Here is a 21,472-nt window from a genome sequence, read left to right on the forward strand (position 1 = left end):
GCTTCCATCTGTCACCTGGGCACTGCCAGGGGGTGGGGGCACATGCAAAGGGCCAAGCTTCTCAGCGAAGAAAGCGGCAGCCTCCACCCCGTCCTTCACCTGTGCTAGCCAGCTGCCCCGCGGGACCTCAGTGCAGGCCCCCTGGGCAGGTCGCACCCTGTTGGCCCTACATCCAGCCGCCCCGAGAGCCCAAACTGCGACCCTGGCCTCAGGTACTCCCATGGCTGGGGGCTGGGGGCATGCTATGCCCTGCCACAGGAGATGATTAGACAAACTGGGCGGGGGAGGGGGGGCGCTGCTTCCACCTGGGAGACACTTCCTGACCCCCCCGGCTTTGTAATGCCACTGAAGGAGTCTTGAGGACCAGACCCCCCCATCCCTCCATGGCTGGGGGAGCAGCCGGCAGCAGGCTGCTGCCCCTGCAGGTTCCACAGCACATTAGGACGGGCAGCGAGGGGCTGGCACAAGCTGGGCAACAGCCTCCCCTTGCCCCCGAGTGAGACGTGGACTCCTAGAGACGGAAAGGCCCCCACCACCCTGAGCCCTCTTTTTCCCCTCTGCCCAGGGGGTGGGGGCACCTGGCTAGGCTGCGAGGGGGGGGAGGGGTGTGGAGAAACTGGTTACGTTCCACACATCCCCTTTCCCAGCCTCTGTCCAGGCCTTGCATGGCGGGTGGATAGCTTCTGCAACGTCTTTGCCTCCCATGGCCTGGGCACCCCACCGCCCCCCCATGCCGAGTCAAAGACCCCCTCCTCCACCCCAGGCACTTGTGTTGCAGATGGTGGCGCTAACTCCAGAAGGGGGGGCCCCAGCAGCCAGGGGGGTGGGACACACGTGCCTGACGCTCCAGAACAGAGGGGCCAGAGACGGGGGGCAGTCGTCAGCCCCAGGAGAGAACGGCCTGACGTACACGCTCCAAAGCTGCTGCAATCCAGTGTGTGGGGGGGGGTGGCGGGGGGGACACACAGACGGATGGGCGATGGCCCTGGCCCAGCCCCATCCAAGGCCACTGAGGTGCAGCGGGCCCGGCCAATGCCATCTCTGAAGCCCAGGGCACCCACATTGAGCGCCCCTCCAAGCTCAGGGTGCCCCACTGTCTGCAGGCCGGGCTGGCCCCTGCGGGCAGCACGGCCTCATTGCTCCCCAGGGAAAACAAAATACCTCTCTCCGGTTAAGAGCTAGGTGTTGAAGGCAGCTGGAAAGAGGGGTGCGGGGGGATTTCTCCATGCAGGACCAACAGGGCAGCCTCACTCAGCTCTCCCCCTCCCCAAGAACGGCCCTGGGCTGGGGGATGGGATCCTCATTAAAATAGGAGGCATTTGTGCAAAGCACCCCCTCCCCCCCAAGGGCAGAGTGAGGGGAGTGCCAGATGGCAGGAAAGTAACAAAACCCCCAAAAGGGGACCGTAAAAAAAGGGTCTGGCCCAGATTGTACAAAGAGGGAAGGTCTGGCCCGGTGCCGCCTGGGTGTGGCCGGCTAGCAGGGCAAGTCCTGGCCTGGTGCAGCCGCCGCAGGGAAGGGCCCCTGGGCACGGCTGGCTGGCTCAGAGAGGGGGGCTCACTGGTTGTCCCCTGGCTGGTACTGAGGCTCTGTGGCAGTGAAATAGTCTTCCAGGAAGGACTGGAGGTATTCGAAAGTGGGGCGCTCCTCGGGCTCCTTCTTCCAGCACTGCACCATCAGCTCGTGCAGGGAGGGGGGGCAGCTGCCCGGGCACTGCATGCGGTACCCCCGCTCCACCTGCTCCAGCACCTCCCGGTTATTCATGCCTGCGCAACAAGGACAGCGGCTGAGTCGGGGGAGGGAGGGGCTGCTGCTAGAGGTGCTTTGTGGGCATTAATGATGGGTATTTCCTAGGGAGGGAGGGACGTGCTATGGCCCCACCCTGCTGAGGCAGGGGGGAAGTGGTCACCCCATTAGTGTCAGTGATGGGAAGAGAACCCAGGAGTCCTGACCGGCAGGCCCCACTGCTCTAACCGCTAATAACGCTGCCTGGTTCCTCTCGAGCGCTTCTCATCAGTAGCTCTCTGGGCACTTCCCAACAGAGTCAGCAGCATTATCCCCATTTTACAGATGGGGAAACTGAGGCAGAGTGGGGCTGTGAGTTGCCAAGGGTCACCCCACAGGCCAGCGGCAGAGCCAGGCATAGACCCCAGTGCTCTACCTGCTAAACACCACTTCCCTCCCAGAGCCGGGAATAGACCCAACTCCTAGACCGCTGCTCTAACCACTAGACCCTGCTCCCTCCCCTGGACCAGCACAAGCCCCAACAGCCCCTACTAATGAACACAACCCCAGCAGGAGGGGGCAGAGCCAGCAGCTGCCTCTTGGCGCCAGACAGCCGTACCTGGGTAGGGCACGCGGCCCTTGGTGACGAGCTCTGTCAGAAGGATGCCAAAGGACCACACGTCTGACTTGATGGTGAATTTCCCATAGAGAGCAGCTTCCGGGGCCGTCCACTTGATGGGGAACTTGGCACCTGCAGGGAGGTGGGGTAGATGAGATGGGACGGGGGCAGGGGCAGAGACCACCACAGGGGGCAGGCTCCCCTGGGGCGGCATGCCCGCCGCCAGCTAGGGCGCAGGGCTCCTCAGGCCTGATGCCAGCGGGGGATCCGTGGCCTCTTCGCCTCCCCCAGCGTTGGCATGTGGGTGCTGCGGGAGGTCACTCTGCCCCATGGCCCAACTGGGGCAGAGGGGAGCCCAGCCACAAAGGGTCTATTGCCACTCCCACCTCTGGGCACAGGCCAAGAGCCCTGCCCACTCCCACCCACCTTGGCACCCCCTGCACGCCTCTGCGGCCAGGCCCACCTTGGCGTGCTGTGTACTCATTATCCTCGATGAGGCGGGCCAGGCCGAAGTCCGCGATCTTACACACCAGGTTGTCAGCCACCAGGATGTTGGCAGCACGCAAGTCCCGGTGGATGTAGTTCATCCGCTCGATGTAGGCCATGCCGGCCGCGATCTGCAGGGAGGGGAGTGTGTGGTGAGAACGCGGTCACCCTGGGAAAGCCCCCATCCCCTGCCCCGCCCCCCACCCCCAGCCTGGCTGGGGGATGGGATGCAGACCCTCCCTCACCTCCTTGGGGTTAGTCCCAGCCCCTCCCCACTCAGGACGGGGGTGGGCTGGGCAAGTTGCAAGGAGCCCCCCTGCAGACGAGACCCGGCCAAGTGTTGGATCTCCAGCCCTGGGAGGGGCTGGTGATTTCCACTTCCTACCCCCACCAGGACCCATCTCCTGGTACCTGGGCCGACATGTCCACCAGCTGGGGCAGCTTCAGGAACCGGCCATCTCCATCCTTCAGGAAATCCAGCAAGCTCCCTGAGGGAGAGGAGAGGGAGCATCAGGACATGAGCCTCCAGCTGTGCCCCCCCTCCCCCAGCCCTGCCCCCCACCCCCGGCTAGAAGTCGCTGTGTTCTCCATCAAGTCCCTTGCCCTGGTGTGGACACAGCTGGGGCGAGGAAGGCAACCAGCCAATGCCTCCCCCCACCCCCCGGGCTGCGCCCGGCTCTCACCCTGGCTCATGAACTCAGTGACGATGTAGATGGGCTCCTCGGACACCACGGCGTAGAGCTGCACCAGCTTGTCATGCCGGAGCCGCTTCATGATCTGGGCCTCCTCCAGGAAGGCCTCCGGGGACATGGTGCCCGGCTTCAGCGTCTTCACCGCCACCTTGGTGGTGCCGTTCCACGTGCCTGGAGCCAGCGGGAAGGCAGGGGACAGCGTCACGGTGCGCTCGCCCCGACCGGCGGTGGCAATGCAGGGAGGGTGTGGGGGCGGGTCAGTCACTGCCAGCTCCAGGGAGGGTGGTGGCGGTGGGGGAATGCCTCCAGGATGAAGAGCCCAGCAAAGAAGCCCTCGTCACTCCCAGGGCAGGTAGCAGACCCTGAGTCACTCTCACCCCTTCCCTGATGAGATCCCCAGATCAGCCCCCCTCCGTGGGATGGGCAGGGATGCCTGTGTCTCGCTTCCCTCCCCCCTCACGGGACAGGCAGTGCGTGCCCATATCTCACCCTATTTCAGGGACAGGGGTCTGAAAGTCCCCCCTCCCCAGAGCCTCCCCCCAGGATGGCTCAGTGTAGGAGCCCCACATGGAATGGGGCAAATTCCCTTCCCGCATCCCCATATGGGCTGGAAAACTTCAGAGAGGCTTCCCTGAGGCCCCCTCCCCACAGCTGATGGGCAGAAACCCTCACTCCTGCCCCTACATGGATAATCAGAACCTGTGGGTCTGGTGCGGACCAGATGGAACCACCCTCCCCCGTCCCCCCAGGCCTCTCCCAGCCCTGCAATATCCAGGCTCTGGCCCCGTCCCCATCCTCCTGCTGCAACGTGCCCGCCTTACCCATCCACACGTCTCCGAAACATCCCATGCCAAGCTTCTTGTCCAAGCTTACGGACTCCCGCGTTATTTCCCAGGCGTCTTTAGACAGGCTCATAGTCTGGGGCTTCATATTGGGGCATACCCGAGTTAGTAGATGGCACAGACCGTCATTGAACTCTGCAGGGGATGGGATGACGGGGAGGAGGCGGGAGAGAGGAAGGGGGGAGTGGAGAATGGGATGAATTCGGCATGCACATGCACAAGGGCTGAGAGGCGGAGGAGGGGAGCCAGGCTCGGATTGATGGCCTGCCTTGGCACTGTGGCGAAGGCTGACTTGTCCACCAGCTGGAGCTCTTCACCTGTGGTCCCAGGATGCAACATGTAGGGTCATAGCAGAGGTTTGTTTGTCCTCCTAGGGCAGGGTCTCCCCTTGGGTACATGGGTCCGGACCTCCCCAACAAGAGGACGGGTCACTTATGGCTGCCCAGATCCGACAGACGGCCCACCCTCCAGACAGGTGCACAGAGAGGATTTACTGGCTGCCAGGTCTGGCTGCTTAGTGGGGCAGAGCCAGGAGCAAATGGCAGTGCCATGCGGCTGGCTTGGAGGCCAGGCTGAGGCTGGATTAATTGATTTGTTCCCTCCCTCCACAGATTCGCTGTCCCGGGCCCTAGAGCCAGCAGAGAGCGGTTAGACTCCGACAGAGCATCCCAGAGCAGGCGATCAGGAGCTCCCCACCCCCAGGGGAGGGGGGGCACTAGGCTGGATCCAAGGGCAACTCCCCTGCTGTTTAGCAGGAACAGGCCTGATGGCTTTCAGCAGCATTTTTCCTTGAGCAAATTCCCATGTGCGCGAGCGAGATGTTCGTGCTGGAAAGAGTCTGGGGAGGGAAGCCCCCGCACGCATCCACAGCAAGTAAATGGTGCCCCCGAATCCCCCGGCCTGGCCAGCCCAGCCCAGGGGAGAGAAGGGACTTCAGGCCCCATGGCTCAGTCAGTCCTGCTGAGATTGTAAACCAGGAGACCCTGCAGATGGCTCACGCCAGTAGCAAGCCCTGTCTCTTCCTGCCGTGTCCCTGGGATGCCCTGGATGGATCCAGTCTTTGGTGTGCCTCCCCTCACCCCGGCAGGGCGCAGGGCCTGGGGTTCTCCCCTCCTCTCCCGGCTCAGCACCCCCGCTCGCCTGGAGAGTCCTACCCATCCACACTTCCCCAAACTGCCCATTGCCCAGCTTCTTGATCAGCTGCAGCGACTCTCGCGGGATCTCCCACACGTCTTTGGTTTTGACAGACAGGTCTGCCAGCTTGGGCATCCCCTTGTGGCATGGCACGGCCAGACGGCAGCATAGGCCCGCAGCTCGCTCTTGCGGACAGAGCCGAGGGGAGGAGGGAGCGAGAAGAAAGAAAGAGAGAGAGAGATGAGAGCGCAGACAGAGAGACGAGGCCCTCGAGGGCAGCGAGAGAGAAACCACATTGCACTGCCCCCGGGAGCAGCACAGCCATGCCTCTAACCCACCCCACACGGGGGTCACACCGGGGCCCTGCTCACGGGGCAGCGTCACCATGCTGCAGGAGAAGCAGCGGAAGGTGGCAATGCTAGCCAAAGCGGAGGGCAGGAGCGGGGGACTCACTGTAGGCGATCCCCGGAGGAGTCAAGCCTGGGCTTTGCAATCGGGAGGCTCCCGACCCCGCCCTTGATCGCGGGGCTCCTTGGGTGGGAGTCTTGGGGAGGAGCCCTCCGGAGCACTGCCCCGCATGGGCCTGTTCTACCCGCCAGTTGGCCCTGCCCCACTCTGAGCCCGGCCTGACTCCCTGGGCGGCCCAGCCCCGAGCAGCGGGTTTCCCAGCCGTCCTGGACCTGGCATGTTGGTCAGCACCGAACGGCAACTGCCGATCTACCTGCGGCGCTGAGCTCAGGGAGCCCTCACTGGTCTTACCCCCTCAGTCCGTGCATTGCTCCCATACGCTGGCGTCTGATCGGTGCTGGGGTGGGGGTAGGAGGGGAAGAGCAGCAACCAAAGGAGCCTCCCTCCCCTGTGTTGGTGCTTTGGCCAGCATGGGATGCTGGCGGGAGAGAGGGGCGGGGCGCTGCTAGACGAGGAGGGAGGCACGGTGGGAGGAGAGGGGCTGCGGTGTGCCAGCCGGGGCAAGTTTCATTTGCAGCACAAGGAATTAGCAGAGGCCCGTCAACCTGGGCACAGGTTCCCCAAGGGCTCATCCCGCGCAGGAAGGAGAGATCTCCCGGAGCCCCTGCTCTGGGGCAAAGCCCCTGCTTCTCCAGCTGCCACTGGCTGGAATTCCCCCCGGCTCAGTTTGGGGGCTTCTCTCAAGGGCTGGGGTGAAGGCATCTCGTGAAGGCCAGGCCAGTGCATTTCATTGCAGCTGCTGGGCAGGGTGCAGAAAGGCCAACGGCATCTCCAAGACACGCAGCAGGCACCCTCCAGCTCTCCCCACTTTCCAAATTCGGTCTGGACAGGCCAGCTTCACAACTGCCGCCCTCAACCCCCCTAGGGCCTGGGGGGCACCAAGACTGAACGGAGCCAGGACTGTGGCTGAGTAATGCTCTCAATACCACGCTCCCTCTGGTGCCATCCCTGCCCGGCCCTGGCTTGTCCCCCCTTACCTATGTAATGCTGGACCAGCTCCTGGATGGTCTCGAACTGGGACCGCGTGGTGATGTAATAACCCCCGTTATCCAGCTTCCGGATTTTATAGTGCTTCACGTGATCGCCCTTCGTCTCGTCCCAGTCCCGGATGGACAGGGAGTAGGCACCTGGGGAGGGACAGCAAAGGGGTCGGGCTGGAGACAGACACAGGCAGGGTGCCTGGAGGGGGTGGTGGGAGCAGCTAGTGGACACCAGCAGGGGGCACTGTGTGGCTATGTGGGGGTTCAGAGGGGCGCTATTCCCCAGGCACGCGGGCTGGAAGCGCATCCCCGCCTGCTGTCACGCCCGTTATTGGAGCTGTCTGGCTGCCGGCAGGGAGGCAGATGTGGGGAAACATCTAGGCCCCCGCTGCCCCTCCCAGAGTACCCCACCCACACACCCGGGATGCTGAGAGGTGTGGCTGCTACCTTTGCTGGTCTCGCTCTCGCGGATGAGGAAGGTCCCTCGGGGGTTGCCGTGACACAGCAGCTGCCTCTCGGCGTCCTTTCGCCCCATCTTCCCAAAGTACCACCTGGCGCAGAGGGCAAGGAGAGGGAGGGTTAGTAACATGTCGGGGCACCTGGCAGCCACGGCTCGCCTATGCCCCGCCTGCCCAGAAAGGGGAGGGATGGATTTGGGACTCTCTAACGAAGACACAGAGGGCCAGGGGAAGGATGGTTATGGCCCAGCCCTGAGACTCAGAGAGCTGGGTCGGCTCCTGGCTTCCTGAGAGCCTTTGGAAGGTCACGGACTCTCCCAGAGCCTCAGTCTCCCATCTGTAAAATGGGGAGAACGCAACGTCTGTTCTCCCAGCCTCTGTCTCTCTAGTTAGACTGCAGCTTCTCTGGGGCAGGGTGCTCTCTTACTTCGTGTACGTACAGCGCCCTGCACAGTGGAGCCTTAATCTTGGCAGGGGCCTCTAGGTGCTATTGAAATGCACATCAGAATATGGTAGCTGGGTAGATGATGTACACACATGCACAGGAGGTACTGGGTGGGGAAGTATGTTTGAGACTTAGAACAAAAATCTGGGAGTCAGGACTCCTGGGTTCTGTTCTTGGCTCTGCCCCTCGGAGTGACCTTGGGCAAGTTGCTGAGGCCACATTGTTCAACATTGGTCCCTGCCATTAAATATGAGTTCAGGTGGCTGATCACAGGATGGAAGCGTTGGCCTTTTAGCCTCTCTCTGTCCCAATTTCCCCCTTCTGCAAACTGGGAATAATAAACCTTACCTACCTTCCAGCAGGGCTGCAGGGGTGAATTTACTAATGGGTGCAATGTGCTTGGGGATCTGGGAGCAGAAGGTGCTACAGGAATATTTACCCAGGCTAAGCTAGGGGTAATCCACTCTCATGCTTCAGGGCTGATATTACAGGGGTCAGGAAGGAAACACAACTCCCACTTGCAGGTGAGGTGCATCATGGGAGATTCCACCTCCTGAAGCATCATACACTGCTGGAAGCAAGTTACCACTGTGTGACCCAGCTGGTTTGATACGGAGAGGCAACTCCTAGAGCCGGGGTGCCTTGGTACAGATCGTGTGTGTGTGGGGGGGGGGGGGCGGGGGAGGAAATCGGCTAGGGGTCTGTATTGCCCCAAGGGTACTGTGGGGGATGGAGTGTCTCCTGGACATCCCTTTGTCACTGGCTCCCTCCTCTGTCCCCAGCCAGTACACCCGGTTCTGGCAGTCAAGTGGGCTCCGTTCCCCAGTCAGCCCAGTACTCACTCTTCTGCCTGGATGGAGTCCACTGGGGCCACGTAGTTGCTGGGGACGTAGCCTGTGGCCCCTGTGTTCAGGGACCTTGCCTCCCACCAGTCGCCCTCGCTGTGGAATCAAAGAGACGGAGTGAGAATCTGTGAGAAAGCCCCCTCCCCACCCCCGCAGGCAGGCACATAGCCCATCTTGGAGACCCCGCTGAGCCCCTCTGTCCCACTCCCATATCGTGGGGCATCCAGCATGAATACCAGAGGAGGAGCCACTCCTCAGCTGCTCCCAGCCTGCCCCACCAGGGCCAGCCAGCTTAGACCTGGGAGCAAGGCTCAGGCTGGGGTTTGTCACCTCTGCCCCCCCACCCGGTCCCCAGTGGGTTTAACTCGGCGTAGCTGGTTGGATGGGCTTGTGGTGCAAACGCCAACGGGCTGTGAAATCCCCCAGCCAAGCTGCTCTCGGAGCAGGGCCGTGTGGGGCAGGGAGCTCCAGCCAGCAGCAGACCCGGGTGCGTTTGCACTTCGGGGAGCGGAGTCAGCGTTCCTGGAGGGGAGGGGCCCAGCCCTGAATGGGACACTCACGTATTGTTGATAATGTGGAATTTCTCCCCCTTCAGGAACGTCAGGTCATCCTCTGTCCGGGCTTCGTAATCGTACAAGGCAATGAATAGGGTCACCCCCCCACCTGCGAGACACGGGGACAAGGCAGTGAGGAATCTGCCATGGGCAGGCTGCTGCGAGCTGCCACCATCACTCTGTGTATTAGTCGATGCTTGAGGTCACGTCGCGCCAGGCACCGCACAGACTGTCCCTGCCCTGAAGAGCTCACAGTCTGATAGACGCAGAGTGAGAGGGGAAACTGAGGCACGGTGCAGGGAAGTGACTGGGCCAGGTCACCCAGCAGGCCAGGGAATAGAACCCAGGTCTCCTGACTCCCAGCCCAGTGCTCTGTCCACTAGAGCTTTTGAGGGGCATTGGCCTTTCACCAGTGCTGCTGGGCATTTGTGCCACAGGGGAGAAGGAGTCTGGACACGGTCGGGAAGAGTTCTCACATGAGGAGGGGCTCTCAGCCTCTTCCATACCAGGCCTACCCCAGGACCCGGCTCCCGTTGAGCAGTACCGGAAGGGCAGATTAGTCGTTACCCCTGGCACTGGACTGCGACCCGCCAGCCCGCACAGAGACCTGAACTATTCATAGCAGAACCAGCAGGACAGAACGGCCCTCAGCCCAAAAGCTCATCCACCTCCACACAGCCACCCTGACTGGTGCCTGGAACCCTGGCAACCCTGCCCCATGCCCACACGAGTGCCGTCCTAGACTGTCCTACTGCGATGCCCTCTGGGCACCTATCCCACAGATCTCAGATTAGCTCCCAGCAGCCGTGGATTGTGGGAGATTTTGAAAGCCCAGGGGTGCACTGCGGGACAGGAGAGGGTGGTTTACAATCCATCGCTGGGCCTCAGCAGAATGGGGATGGGAAACAGGTTTCACTGTACAAAGGAACCGAGAATACTCGGGCAAAGGGCCACAGCGCCCGTCCCTTAGTGCCCAGCACGACCCAAACCCTAGTGCAGTAGCGCCAGGATTCACACTGCCCCCTGCTGGGTGGAGCAGGACTCACATCCCAGTGGGTTAATTGCTGGGGAAGTATTCCCCCAGCACCACAGCCCCAAGGCCCTACCCCACTGCAGGGGCACCAAGGAGACTCACCTGTGATCCCCCCTCCACACGCGTGCAAGGTGTTGCCGGGGTAGAGGCTGGGGCCCATGAAGGCAGGGGCGCCGGCGGTGCTGACGGGCGTGCTGTGGAAGTTGTTATAGTCAGGGATGCGGGTGAAGCTGCTGCTGAGATTCTGCTGGGTCGGGTCGGGGCCGTAGCAGGATTTCGATGCTGAGCTGGTCGTGCCATCAATGTTCTCCGTCTGGCCTTTATTCGACCCCTTCTCCTTGCAATACACACAGCCCATTCTGGGCAAAGCCTGCAGAGGGTGGAGAGAACGTGGGGGTCAAACACGGGGCGGCTGCTCAGGTCACGCTGGGGCAAAAAGACCCTGCCCTTCCTCCAGGAACTCTGCTAGCCTGCGCCATGGGCTGTGCACCGCTGCCCATCAGTGACTCCTGCGCGCTGCTGGACCGGAACGGACCCATTGCACGGAGCAGAACAATGATCCTCCCAGCTCGGGAGCTTGACTGCTCCCTCCCCCTGCGCTGGCCGCAGCCCGGTGGGTCCATCCCCACAGCAGCCCACTCCCACCACAGCAGGACTGTGGTCCTTCCAATGCACCCTTCCCGCCCCAGCAGATGCACCCAGCCAGAGAGCCTCACCTTCCTGCCGCACTGCACGAGAGTGACGGTCCATGCAGTCGGGCCCCACCCGCCTCTTCCTTGCACATGGCTGCCCGTGCGGGCAACTTGGTGCCTCTCCCACCTGGGAGTGCGAGTGTCTGGCTGCGTGTGACGTGTGACGGCACACATGTGACCACACGGCTCCATGGGCGGGGGGGGGGGGCGCGGGATAGGGGGAGCTCACTGACTTCGCCCTCCTCCCCAGCTGTCAAACTCCACTTCCTTCTCTTGCCATCTGCCACATGCCGGTTGCCTGGCAATAAGGTCGGTGGGTCAGGCTGGAGGAGGAGGGGGACAGAGCTGTGCCCAGCTGCCAGGGGGTTAGGGAGGGCACAGGAGTCCAGCCAGCAGGGGCAGGGAGCTGGGCTGTGGGAGGCCAGACCGGGTGCCGTTAATCTATGAAGCTGGAGCTAATGGGCTGGGGGTCAGCTGGGGCAGAGGCTGGCGCCCAGGTACTCTAGTGACGGGCATGGCTGAGTGGGTAGAAATTCACTCCCCCCACCCCCCGGCCAGCCCTGATGGAGCCATGGCAAAGCAAGGTGGGGGATCCTGGTGGATTTCCCAGGAAGGCTGGCGAGATCCCTGCTGCTCGAGGCGAGCAGCTCCCAGGGTCCCGGCCCCTGCTATTCACTCTCTCTTCTGCGCGGACTACAGCAGAAGCCAGCTGCAGCATTTCTCCTACGAAGAGAAGGCGAAAGGCAGAGACGGGCTGGTGCAAATCAGCATGGATGGCAGTTTGCACCAGCTGCGGATCCGGCCCAGGTCCCCAGCCGGAGGTGTTAGAGGGGCTCAGCTCCCTCCCAAACAGGGCAGGAGCGAGGAGCGTGGACAGAGCTGGAGCAGCAGGTCAGGCATGGGGCGGACTCGTGGCTGGGGAAGGAGAGGCGGTGGGTGCGTTAGGAGAACCGTGCCAGGCCAGGACTGAGACCCATGGGCAGAGTCGGGCATGGGGAGCCTGGGACTGGCAGAGAAGGGCGTCAAGGGGATGCAGGCCAGAAGCGAGGCGCGTTGTTAGAACGACACAAATACTGACTTGGTTTCTACAGCGTCTGCAGGCTCAGCTGAGAGCCCATCCCTGCAGCCCCGGAAACAGGAAGAGCCCTGCGCAGCTGGGGTCAGGCTGCGGCTCCCAGCCTCTGTCGAGTCAGGGGCTCCTCTGGTGCTGGGTGGCTGCCAAGGGCCTGCTCGGTTTGAACCACACGGGCTGGGCTGAGATCAGCACCAAGGCCTCGTCTACATCGGGGACGTTTCTGGAAAGTCTCCCCAGCGTGGCAAATGCAGGCCGGGCGCCTAGCACAGATGGGCCCCGTTCCACCCCCGGAGGGGGGTCTGGACTCTGCAGTGGGGTTCTCCGCTGGCTGGATCAGCCAGAAAGCAGCTTCAGAGGCAGGAGCTGGGCAGAGAGCTCCTCGGGCTAGTCGACACCCTGTGCCACGCGGGTAGCAATGCATGCCTCGGGCAGGGGCATGACCCAGGGTCAGCTCCAGAGACGCTGCCAGCCTGGGGACGCCCTGCCCCGCGGAACTCAGGAAGGGCCGTGCCATTCAGCTTCAAAGGAAACAGGACCTTCTCCTGTGTCCAGCTGAGGTCTCCGGCTGGGGTGGCGCTGAAGGGGAACCAGACTCTCATGCTGGCTGTACCCGATAGCATGCAGCAGGAGTCCTGGCACCCACTGTACCCGGCATGGCCTGTTCCCTCCCCAGCCTAGCCACCGGCTGAGGTCTCCCAGAGAAAGGCGTAGTGGGGCCCGGTGGAGAAAGGCGCAGTGCTCCTGCCCATGTGACCGAGATGGGGTGGCCAGTCCTAGGGCCTTGATGGCATGGCTGACCGGGACCTGGCAGGAGGGATCCCTTTTGCGGGGCGGGGGGGGGCGCTGCTGGCTGGAGGGTGGGCTCCCTCTGGCTCTGGGCATGATTGTTATTTTCCCTTCTTTCGAGGGGAGGGGGGGAAAAGAGGGAGCATGACTGCCTCCGCCCCCCCCCCCCATCAGTCTCTTCTCAGAGAGCACAACTGCGCCGCACACGCTCAGAGAGCTCTGGAGGCAGAGCCAGGTAGCAGAGGCTGGTGCCCTGAGTGGTGGACGCAGGCTGGCGTCTCTTAATGCAGAGCGACAGAGCCATCCCAGACAACGGCCCCCGGCAGCCCTGGGTGAGACAGACAGCAGAGCGTGGGGGCGGGGAGAGGAGGAGGAGGAGGAGGAGGAAGAAATACCAAGCCCGTTGAAGCCAGCGAGAAAGAAGAGACCCACTGTGAAATCCTGCCCACCGCACAGACTCAGGGCCCTGGCAGCAGCCCTCGCTGGCCAGCTCCCACCCTCTCAGCCATTGACCCGCTTGCTGGGACGCTCTGCAGCAGGCTCCAGCTAACTCCCCAGCCAGAGAGAGGGATGATAAATACCTCCTGCAGGGGCCGGAGGAGGCCGTGGGGCTGTCCGGTGTGCTAGGCTGTAGGGGCGCGGGGGGGCTGTACCTTTAGAGCCTGTCTGGACTTTGGTGGTTCCATGCAGATGCAGAATGTCGCAGGGAGCAACACACTGCGCTCTCCCTCTGGCAGCGGCTCTGCATTTGCTCTGCCCCTTAGTCGGGTAGGGAAGCCCAGGCTGCCAGCCCAGCTCTGCACAAGGGGAAAACAACTCCCAAGGCACAAAACATCTTTCCATTGACTCACCAATGTGACTGCCCCCCCCCCACCTCCCCCAACACACATTGACACTCACTGGGATGGCTCCTCAGGTCAGTTCAGCTGCTCCATGTTACCTGCCCGAGGAGAACCAACACCTGGAGGACACAAGAGAGATGGTGAGATCCCTTAGGACAACTCCGCCCACAGCCACCTGCTTGATCCAGCTGATGACCGGCCATCCCAGCAGGCCACCTCAGAGCAGGGCCTAACTCCGCACCCTTCACCAGCCCAGCCGTGGGTCGTCCATTCCTAGCACTCGGACGGTAACGCCCCCTACCCCAGCCACTACGCTCCCCCGCTCCTGCTGCTCGGTTTACATGGCTGCAAGGAGGTGGGGAATCAGGCCTCCCCTGGGTTCTAGTCCCACCTCTGGGAGGGGAGCATGGTCTTGTGGATGAGCCCGATGGTCAGGACTCCTGGGTTCTTTTCCCAACCTTGTGTCAGACTGGGGGTAAACCACTGTGCCCCTGCAATGGGCTTACGAACCCTCCCTTGCCACATCCATAAAGCACATGCTGCTCCTCAGCTGAGTGGTGCTGCAGAGAGCTGAGCGAGCCCTTCTTAGTGCTCTGACGGACACCCAATCCCCTCGCAAGCCATTCCTGGGCAGGAGCGCCTCCCCGGGACACCCTATCAAAGGCTGGTCCTGCTGTCATGGGCTAGGCGCTGGCTAGAGGCCGAGGGTGGAATTTTCAAAAAGCATCTAACGGCTGTGATGCATCCAACTCCCCTAGGCTGTGAGAGCTGGGAGCCTCAGCCCTATTGAAATGCTCACCTTAGAGTGGTGTTTGGGGGTGGTATGGAGCCGGGGGTGTCTCTTGGTGGCACTGGGGTAGTTTATGTTTAATAAGGGTACAAAGTGGAATAAAGCATATCCAAGGGGAAAATGGGTTAAAAACCTTCGCAGGAAGTGGGGAAAGGCCAACAGAAATGCAAACACACACACACACACACACCACTGCACCCCTTTGTGATGATCTGCTGGGGTTCCCAGAATTGTGAATTACTGTCACAAAGGAGAGTTTTGCTATTGCTAAGCTGTGTGACAACCCACCGCCACGCCAGCTTGTCTGCCCTGCCAGCAAACTCGCCAGGACCCGGCCCATCCAAACCTGGCCTTGCTGGTAACAAATGGCGAGTCCCAACTCCCATGTTCCCTAGAGACACCCTGCCCCGCTCCTGAACACTCCCAGAAGTTATTACATTTGTTGCTCCTTTAAAGAGACAATACACTGTGGCCTGTTAGCTGGGGTTAACATGCCCTTCCTTTCCATCATGGCACTGAATAGTAAAAGTAAAACAAGTTATTTAACAGCAGAACCAAGTGATACCAAGTATAAGGAACAAAGACAGAAAGGGCTACAAGCAACCAAAAGTAAAAGTACACTTCTAAAGACTAAAATTTAATCAGCTCAAGTTCTTGTTCCAGATAGTTTCCTTACTTACAGCAGCTTCTCCAGTGTGACTGGTTCTTCCAGCCAGGATCCACCCTTACAACATCCAAAGGCTGGTTTCTTTGATCACTCAAGAAATGGATGGCTTTTCCTCTCACCTTATCTTACCTAAGGCCAGTGACCCTCCTTCAAAAGGCAGGAAGATTTCCTGGGGATCCAGCCTCCATCCCCCCCGGAGATTGTTATGTGATCCTTTTTTGCTCACTTGCTCTCCTGAGGACTTGGTTTACCTTGCATGTAAATGTACCTGCATGATCTCTGCCTGACGACCAGGCTGTCAGGGCAAACAAATACGCATTCCTCTGTCTAGGGCAGGCTAGGTTATGTATTGCTTGTCAAACACAAACACAATTTTCCAGATCATATTTATAACTCTTCATACATCCATACGCACACCACGCAGTGCTTTCAGGACCAGTGTGTAACCACTTGGTGTATGATACCTTACAGGAGCCTTGGGCCTTGTGACCCAAGCCCAGTGCCCTCATTCTATTGCCCCCCACCCCAGGAGCAGGGACATGGCTAGCGTCCCGTCCACCCCCAGACTCAGCAGCTGGGACAGAACAGTCCTCCCGAGCCAGCATGTTAGCTGCCATCTGCCTCGGTGTCTTGACTGAATTCCAGCCACAGGGCCGTCTCCCCGCATCCTCATCTCCTGACGACTGGGCTGTGAAATGACTTTCCATGGAGGGTGGCTGAGCACAATAGGAGCGAGAGACAATGGCCCCAGACATGCCCCAGCTCAAGGACACTCCATGCCTTTCACGGCAGCTTCAGGAGGCATGGGAGGTGGGGGATGGAAAGCCTTTCTTTGGGTCGGGACCAGCCGAGCCCCCCCGCCCCCCCAGGGCTCTTTAACCCTTTACAAGCTGGCCTTGCCCAGGCTGCCAGCCAACCAGATTCTTTAGCAGGAGGCCTGTGTGTCTGCAGCATCCAGCAGATGGCACAGGGACACCTTAGGAACCGCAGTGCTGCGGGTTGGGTGGATTGAAAGAGAGAAGCAGAGAGAGATGGAGTTTCCCCAGGTGCAGTCTGTGGGAGCAGGGTCCCTTTAGGGGCTGAAATACACAGGATCCACACCCCGTGTCCCACTCCACAAAAGCCCCAACACACACACACTGCAAACTCAGAGGGTGCAAAACAGAGTAATCCTCCTCCCCCCCAGCCCCGAGAGCTACACCTTAATCGGAGGCAGTATTCGTCTACAGTCATTATAGTAACAACTGGAATCTGACATGTTCCAAGTGCTCAGTTCAAGGGCCCCACCCAAGCCCAGCCGCACTGGGCTCGTTTTAATGCAGTGAGGCAGCCCGTGTTCCTAAGGCATGAAGGGGGCCCTGGCGATGGCACGTTGGCCATGGGGTGATGCTGATCGTACCGCATGGGAGCCAAGGTGCAAGGACGATGTTTCAAAGATTCTGGGGTGTTAAACACAGGGTACCAGGCTTTGTGTATGCCAGGCAGCGGGGTTGTGCGGCCAGGGCATGGGGCTCAGGAGACCTGGTTCTCTTCCTGGCTCTGCCCTTGGCACATCACTTCCTCTGTTTCTCCTGCCCCCATGTGTCTTGTCCGTGGAGAGCCTTTCTTGCCCTGTCTGTCTCGGACCTAGCACAATGGGGCCGGGATTTGCTTGGGGCTGCTAGGCACTTGTGGGCTACAAATGTTAAATACCCTTGAAATGGGCATCGTCCTTTAACACCACAGGTCCTGAGTTCACTCCCCAGGACGATGGCCAGCGGAGTAGCCACCAGCCACACAAGCAGGTCAAACTTCTCCCCCGGCCGCTCTGCCAACGTGCTCCAGCCTTGGCCAGTTCTCACCCAAGAGCGGCGACCCAAACAACCCTCGGCCCAGCACTGGAGCTGCCCACAAGGAGGAGCGTCAGGAAGAACCGCGCTGTGTAACATCCTTGGCTTTGGTGATCCTACTAGCCCAGCTGGGCGATGCCAGGGCTGAGGGTCCCCCACACCCTATTCCACGCCCCAGAGCCACCCAGCCGCCCTCTTCACTGAAATCGACGTCTCTGAATCCCTCACAGGGAGCAGCAGCCAACTAAGAACAGCAGAGGCATCCCCAGGCTGAGATCTTGGACTCTTCGGCATTAACCATCCAGCTCCCCAGCTCCTCACCTGGGACCACGCATCAGCCGTCTGGTGAGGATCCGCTCCCGGGGCCGGATGGATCCCTAGCGTTACCGCACCAAGGCCGGTGAAGTGACACAGGATGGGGCAGTGACTATGGGGGTGGCTCTCCCCACACTTACTTGGTGAGTGCACTTCTCCATTCCCCAGCCCCTCCCCACGCACTTTGCGTGTTCCCAATCTCTACAGAAAAGTCACCACCAATCAGCCTTACAGGAAGGAACCGAGAGCGACCCAGACTGTGCCCCAGGGAAGTCAGCAACACAAAATGAGAGTCACCACACCGGTCCCACTCGCTGCCCATGGTGTGTAATGATCCCATGGCCCCTTTCACAAGGCAGGGGCTGCCCTGGCAGAACTCCAGCCAAGCCGTTCCATGCTGCCGGGTCTGACCCTCACTTTCGTTTCCCGGCCTGAGCTGTTGCGCAGCATTGCTGCATGTGATTAAACAACTGCCATGCTCCACCCTAGAGCTGGCTGCATTTCAATGATGAGCGAAGCAATCTCTTCCTGCCGCCCCATCCGCTGCACCTGGGTCCCAGTTCCAGCCCCTTGCACTCTGCCCAACCTCATCCTACGCCAGTAACCTATTCCAGGATGATCCCGCTGCGATTCCCAGGCACGCCCTCCCACGCCAGCTACCCCCCTGCCACCAGAAAGCCTCTCTGCGAGCTGCTTCCCCACTCTGCCAGGAACCCTCCCCAGTCCTTCCTCAAATTACTGCTCTCCCAGCCCTTAACGTGGTCCACTCACAAGTGCCACCCCTGGGAAACAGGAGCGCCAGAAGCTCCCTAGAAGTGGGGGTGCCCACTGGCGCCCGGACCAAAGCCCCACCCCTGTTCTGCCTGAGGCCCCGCCCTCGTCCAGCTTCTTCCCGAGGCCCCGCCCTCTTCCCGAGGCCCCACCCACCACTCACTCCTCTCCACTCCCGCCCCTGTGCTTGCCCTAAGGCAGGAAAAAAGTGGGAGGGCAAAAGTGATGGGGCCCATGGTCCCCTTGGCCCCCCCACTGCTTACTGAAGCCGGCAGCTGAGGGGAAGCAGGAGCAGCTGACACTGCCCAGACTCTTATTCAAGCTTCTCCACTGCCCCTGAACACAAGGCGTCTCCTCTAAACCCTGACCCCTCCCCAGCTCATGCCAACACGCTGGCTCCGCACGGTTCATTCCTAGGGCCGGCCGGCAAGAGAAATACCCGCTCAGCCTACGCTGACACTGCATCGCCCTAACGGCATCAACTCTGGCTCTGCCGCTGTGGAGGTGGAGTTAAGGCAGGGGAGAGGGGCAGTTATGTCCGCGGGAGCGAAATGTAAGTGTAGACACCTGCAGAGTTAGGTCAGCGTAAGCTGCCTAGCGTCAGCCCCACTCTGCAGCGCAGACCAGCTCTTGGGCTCGGTTGGCAGGGCCTCTCCAGGCTCTGAGCTTTGGGTTGACGGGTGCCATAATGTGCTCCTGCCCCCCGCCCATAGATTCTGGCCTTGCCCCGGCACCCCACTACAAATCCAGGCTGCCCGGGTTACCAGCCAGCCTGCGGATCCCACCCTGCTGGTGGGGGGCACAGGGCAGGCTCAGAGCTGTTCTCTCACTGGTGATGGGGGATCAGCCGGAGGTTACCACAGCCCTGAGGCCCGGGTCCTCTGCTCTCAAAGGCAGCGTCGGGGGGAGGGGTGCGTGTGGAGTCAGGCCTCCAGGCGAGCAGCGTGGAGCCCTTTCTTCCTGCCTGGGGGAAGGCATCCTGCCAGGGGAGCCTTGGGGGTGCAAAAGGGAGCAGCTCCCCAGCAGCACGTGCCAACCACCCTCACCCTGGGGACTCACGGCTGAGCCCCGCCAGCGAGCTCCCAAAGCTCAGCAGATCTCGGGCTGGTTCCTGACGACCCTCTGATGGACCATCTAGCTTCCGAAGACTACAGCTCAACCACCTCCTGCGGAAAGGGAGGCAGATAACGGCGAGAGGCTTTCTGAACCCACCTGCTCTTCCCTGGCACTGCCCTCAGCTTACCTATTGGCCCAGATGCATCCTAGCACAACTAGGAGGCAGGGAACCCACCCCGCTCGGTAATCTGCCTCTGGCCCTACAGTGGGGAGAGAGGGGGACCAGGCCAGAACTGTGGGGCAGGAGGGAGAGGAAAGAGAAGCACAAGCATCAGATGATTTAGTTGGGGTTGGTCCTGCTTTGAGCAGGGGGTTGGGCTGGATGACCTCCTGAGGTCCCTTCCAACCCTGAAAGTCTATGATCAGGGAGCACAAGTGGCCCCATGAGAGGAAGGGAAGGGTCGGTGCGGGAGGTCTGGCCATGGGGAGGGACTGCCAAGGGAGAGCAGGTCCAGGGCACAAGCTCTGGGGAAGGGAAGGAGATTGGACACGTATGCGGGGGCAGAGCAGGCCCAGGGAGCAGGAGGGGATGGCAGGGGGCAGACTGCGGTAAGTCTTAGGCATGCGTTTTGGAGACAGTGGGGCAGGCCCAGGGCACAGTCTCTGGGGCAGGGAGGACCAGCCAGGTGTGAGCAGAGGGCACACTCTTGGCAAAGCAACGAGGAAGGGGATGCAGGCCCCGGACACGGCCTCCGAGGAACTGGCCCCGGTTTTGGACCTCCCTCCCCCACTGCAGCGTATTTCTGTGACCCAGGAAGAATTTCCCAGTTATGTCCCCGCAGTCATCACTGTCTTCTTCCTCCCCTAGCTACGCCCTTGCCCCCCTCCCATGCCAGACAAAGAGAGGGCCATGCAGGGCCAGCTAGGGAACGAGATCCTACAGACAGGGACACTTCAGAGCAGGAGGCAAGGAAAACACTGGGGGGGAGCAGGGGTGCCAGCCACCAAAGCCCCTGTGGGATGCTCGTTCGCTGGGTTACTCATCCACACACTCGAAGCTGCTCCCAGCCTCCTCACCGTGGCACAGAGGTGGGACAACACTGGAATCTGCCGGTAGTGCCAGGCGGGAGGGGGAAGCCCTGAACAAGCGGAAAGGCCTTGCCCTCAAGAGAGGTGGTGAGGGGCACAGCTCAGCCCCCCGACTCCAGGCCATGAACTCTAAAGGCTGGGAACAGAGGAGAGGTACCTAGGCCAGGCTCTGCCATGCTGCTCTGGGTGCCTCACAATCCTGGGCGTATCTATCCTCAGAACACCCCTGTGAGGGAGGAGTTGTACCGATGGCACCGAGACTGAGTGACTTGTCCAAGATCATGGAGGAAATCTGGGGTGAATCAGGGATTTGAACCTAGGTACTCCCAAGCCCCAGGCTGCACCTCTAACCACTAGACCATCTTCCCGCCCACAGTCAGGGAAGCAGACTTCTCCCTAGCGCGGCCAACTTCTGAAGATCATGCTCCTGCTCCCAACAGGGAACCTGCCCCCAACCCAGTGCAGCCAGGCCTCAGCTGACGCGACATGGCAAGAGGAGGGTGGCCTTTGGGGTCTGAGTCTCCATTGCCTTGCCCCGCGCAGTCACTCATCCCTGCATTCAGGGGATGTAAGCACCATCCCCCACTTAAGGGCTCGGCCACAGCCAGCTGCCACATTTGGAGACACAACCCATTGCCCATGTCTAGAACATTTCAACAGCAGCCCCTGTCATACGAGACATGGGGCAAAATACAACAGCCACCTCTTAACGGGGTCCAATCCGGCCCTCCTTGGCTAGGACAGGAGCTGCAGAGCAGCATGGAGGGGGGGGAACATGGTGCGGCTGCAATCTGGAAGTGGGCCTGAATCAAATGACCTGGAGCCAAACGATCAATTGGAGCGAGAGCCATGGGAGCCGTTACAGCGATAGCCTTAAGGAGTTCAAGCTATGTGGCTTAACAGAGAGCCGGTTAAGGAGTGGGGAACCAAAGATTTGATAAAGGGCTCTCCTGTCTGACAAGATAGAGCGGCTGGAAGTTGAAGGCAGCCAGACTGAGATGGGAAATAAGGCGCCCGTGTTTTAACAGTGCGGGTATCTAACCACTGGCACAGCTTTCCAAGGGTGGATTCGCCATCGCTAGCCATTTTTAAACCAGGATGGGACGTTTGTCTAAAAGATCTGCTCTCATTCAAGCAGGAATCCATTCAGGGCAGTCCTCTGGCTTGTGTTACGGCAGAGGTCAGACTCCATGACCCCAGGGCTCCGTTCCAGCCTTGGATTTGATCAAACACCCCCAGTTTGAGATTCGGGGAAATTCACTGGTGAAAATGAAGGGGT

General features: G+C 60.8%; 1 protein-coding gene across 5 annotated transcripts in view; it reads right to left on the minus strand.

Annotated features, from left to right (window-relative positions):
• Positions 1-783: 783 nt before the first annotated feature.
• The window catches only part of FGR (FGR proto-oncogene, Src family tyrosine kinase), a 51,991-nt gene continuing 31,302 nt past the window's right edge, over positions 784-21,472 (minus strand). For 2 of the 5 annotated variants that reach the window (XM_074934631.1, XM_074934632.1), the window contains exons 2-13: positions 13,735-13,795; positions 10,384-10,651; positions 9,255-9,357; positions 8,692-8,790; positions 7,394-7,497; positions 6,944-7,093; positions 5,519-5,683; positions 3,514-3,693; positions 3,242-3,318; positions 2,808-2,961; positions 2,345-2,476; positions 787-1,766 (exon numbers count right to left, since the gene is read on the minus strand). In XM_074934631.1, coding sequence (XP_074790732.1) covers positions 1,558-1,766; positions 2,345-2,476; positions 2,808-2,961; positions 3,242-3,318; positions 3,514-3,693; positions 5,519-5,683; positions 6,944-7,093; positions 7,394-7,497; positions 8,692-8,790; positions 9,255-9,357; positions 10,384-10,639 — 1,629 coding nt within the window. In that variant the 5' untranslated portion in view covers positions 10,640-10,651; positions 13,735-13,795 and the 3' untranslated portion in view covers positions 787-1,557. Of the gene's footprint in view, positions 1,767-2,344; positions 2,477-2,807; positions 2,962-3,241; positions 3,319-3,513; positions 3,694-4,343; positions 4,500-5,518; positions 5,684-6,943; positions 7,094-7,393; positions 7,498-8,691; positions 8,791-9,254; positions 9,358-10,383; positions 10,652-10,997; positions 11,120-13,734; positions 13,796-21,472 lie in introns of those variants that run through there. The other 3 variants (XM_074934634.1, XM_074934633.1, XM_074934630.1) reach the window with 3 other exon arrangements.

Source organism: Natator depressus, chromosome 19, assembly GCF_965152275.1.
Source record: "Natator depressus isolate rNatDep1 chromosome 19, rNatDep2.hap1, whole genome shotgun sequence".
Classification (NCBI taxonomy): domain Eukaryota; kingdom Metazoa; phylum Chordata; order Testudines; family Cheloniidae; genus Natator; species Natator depressus.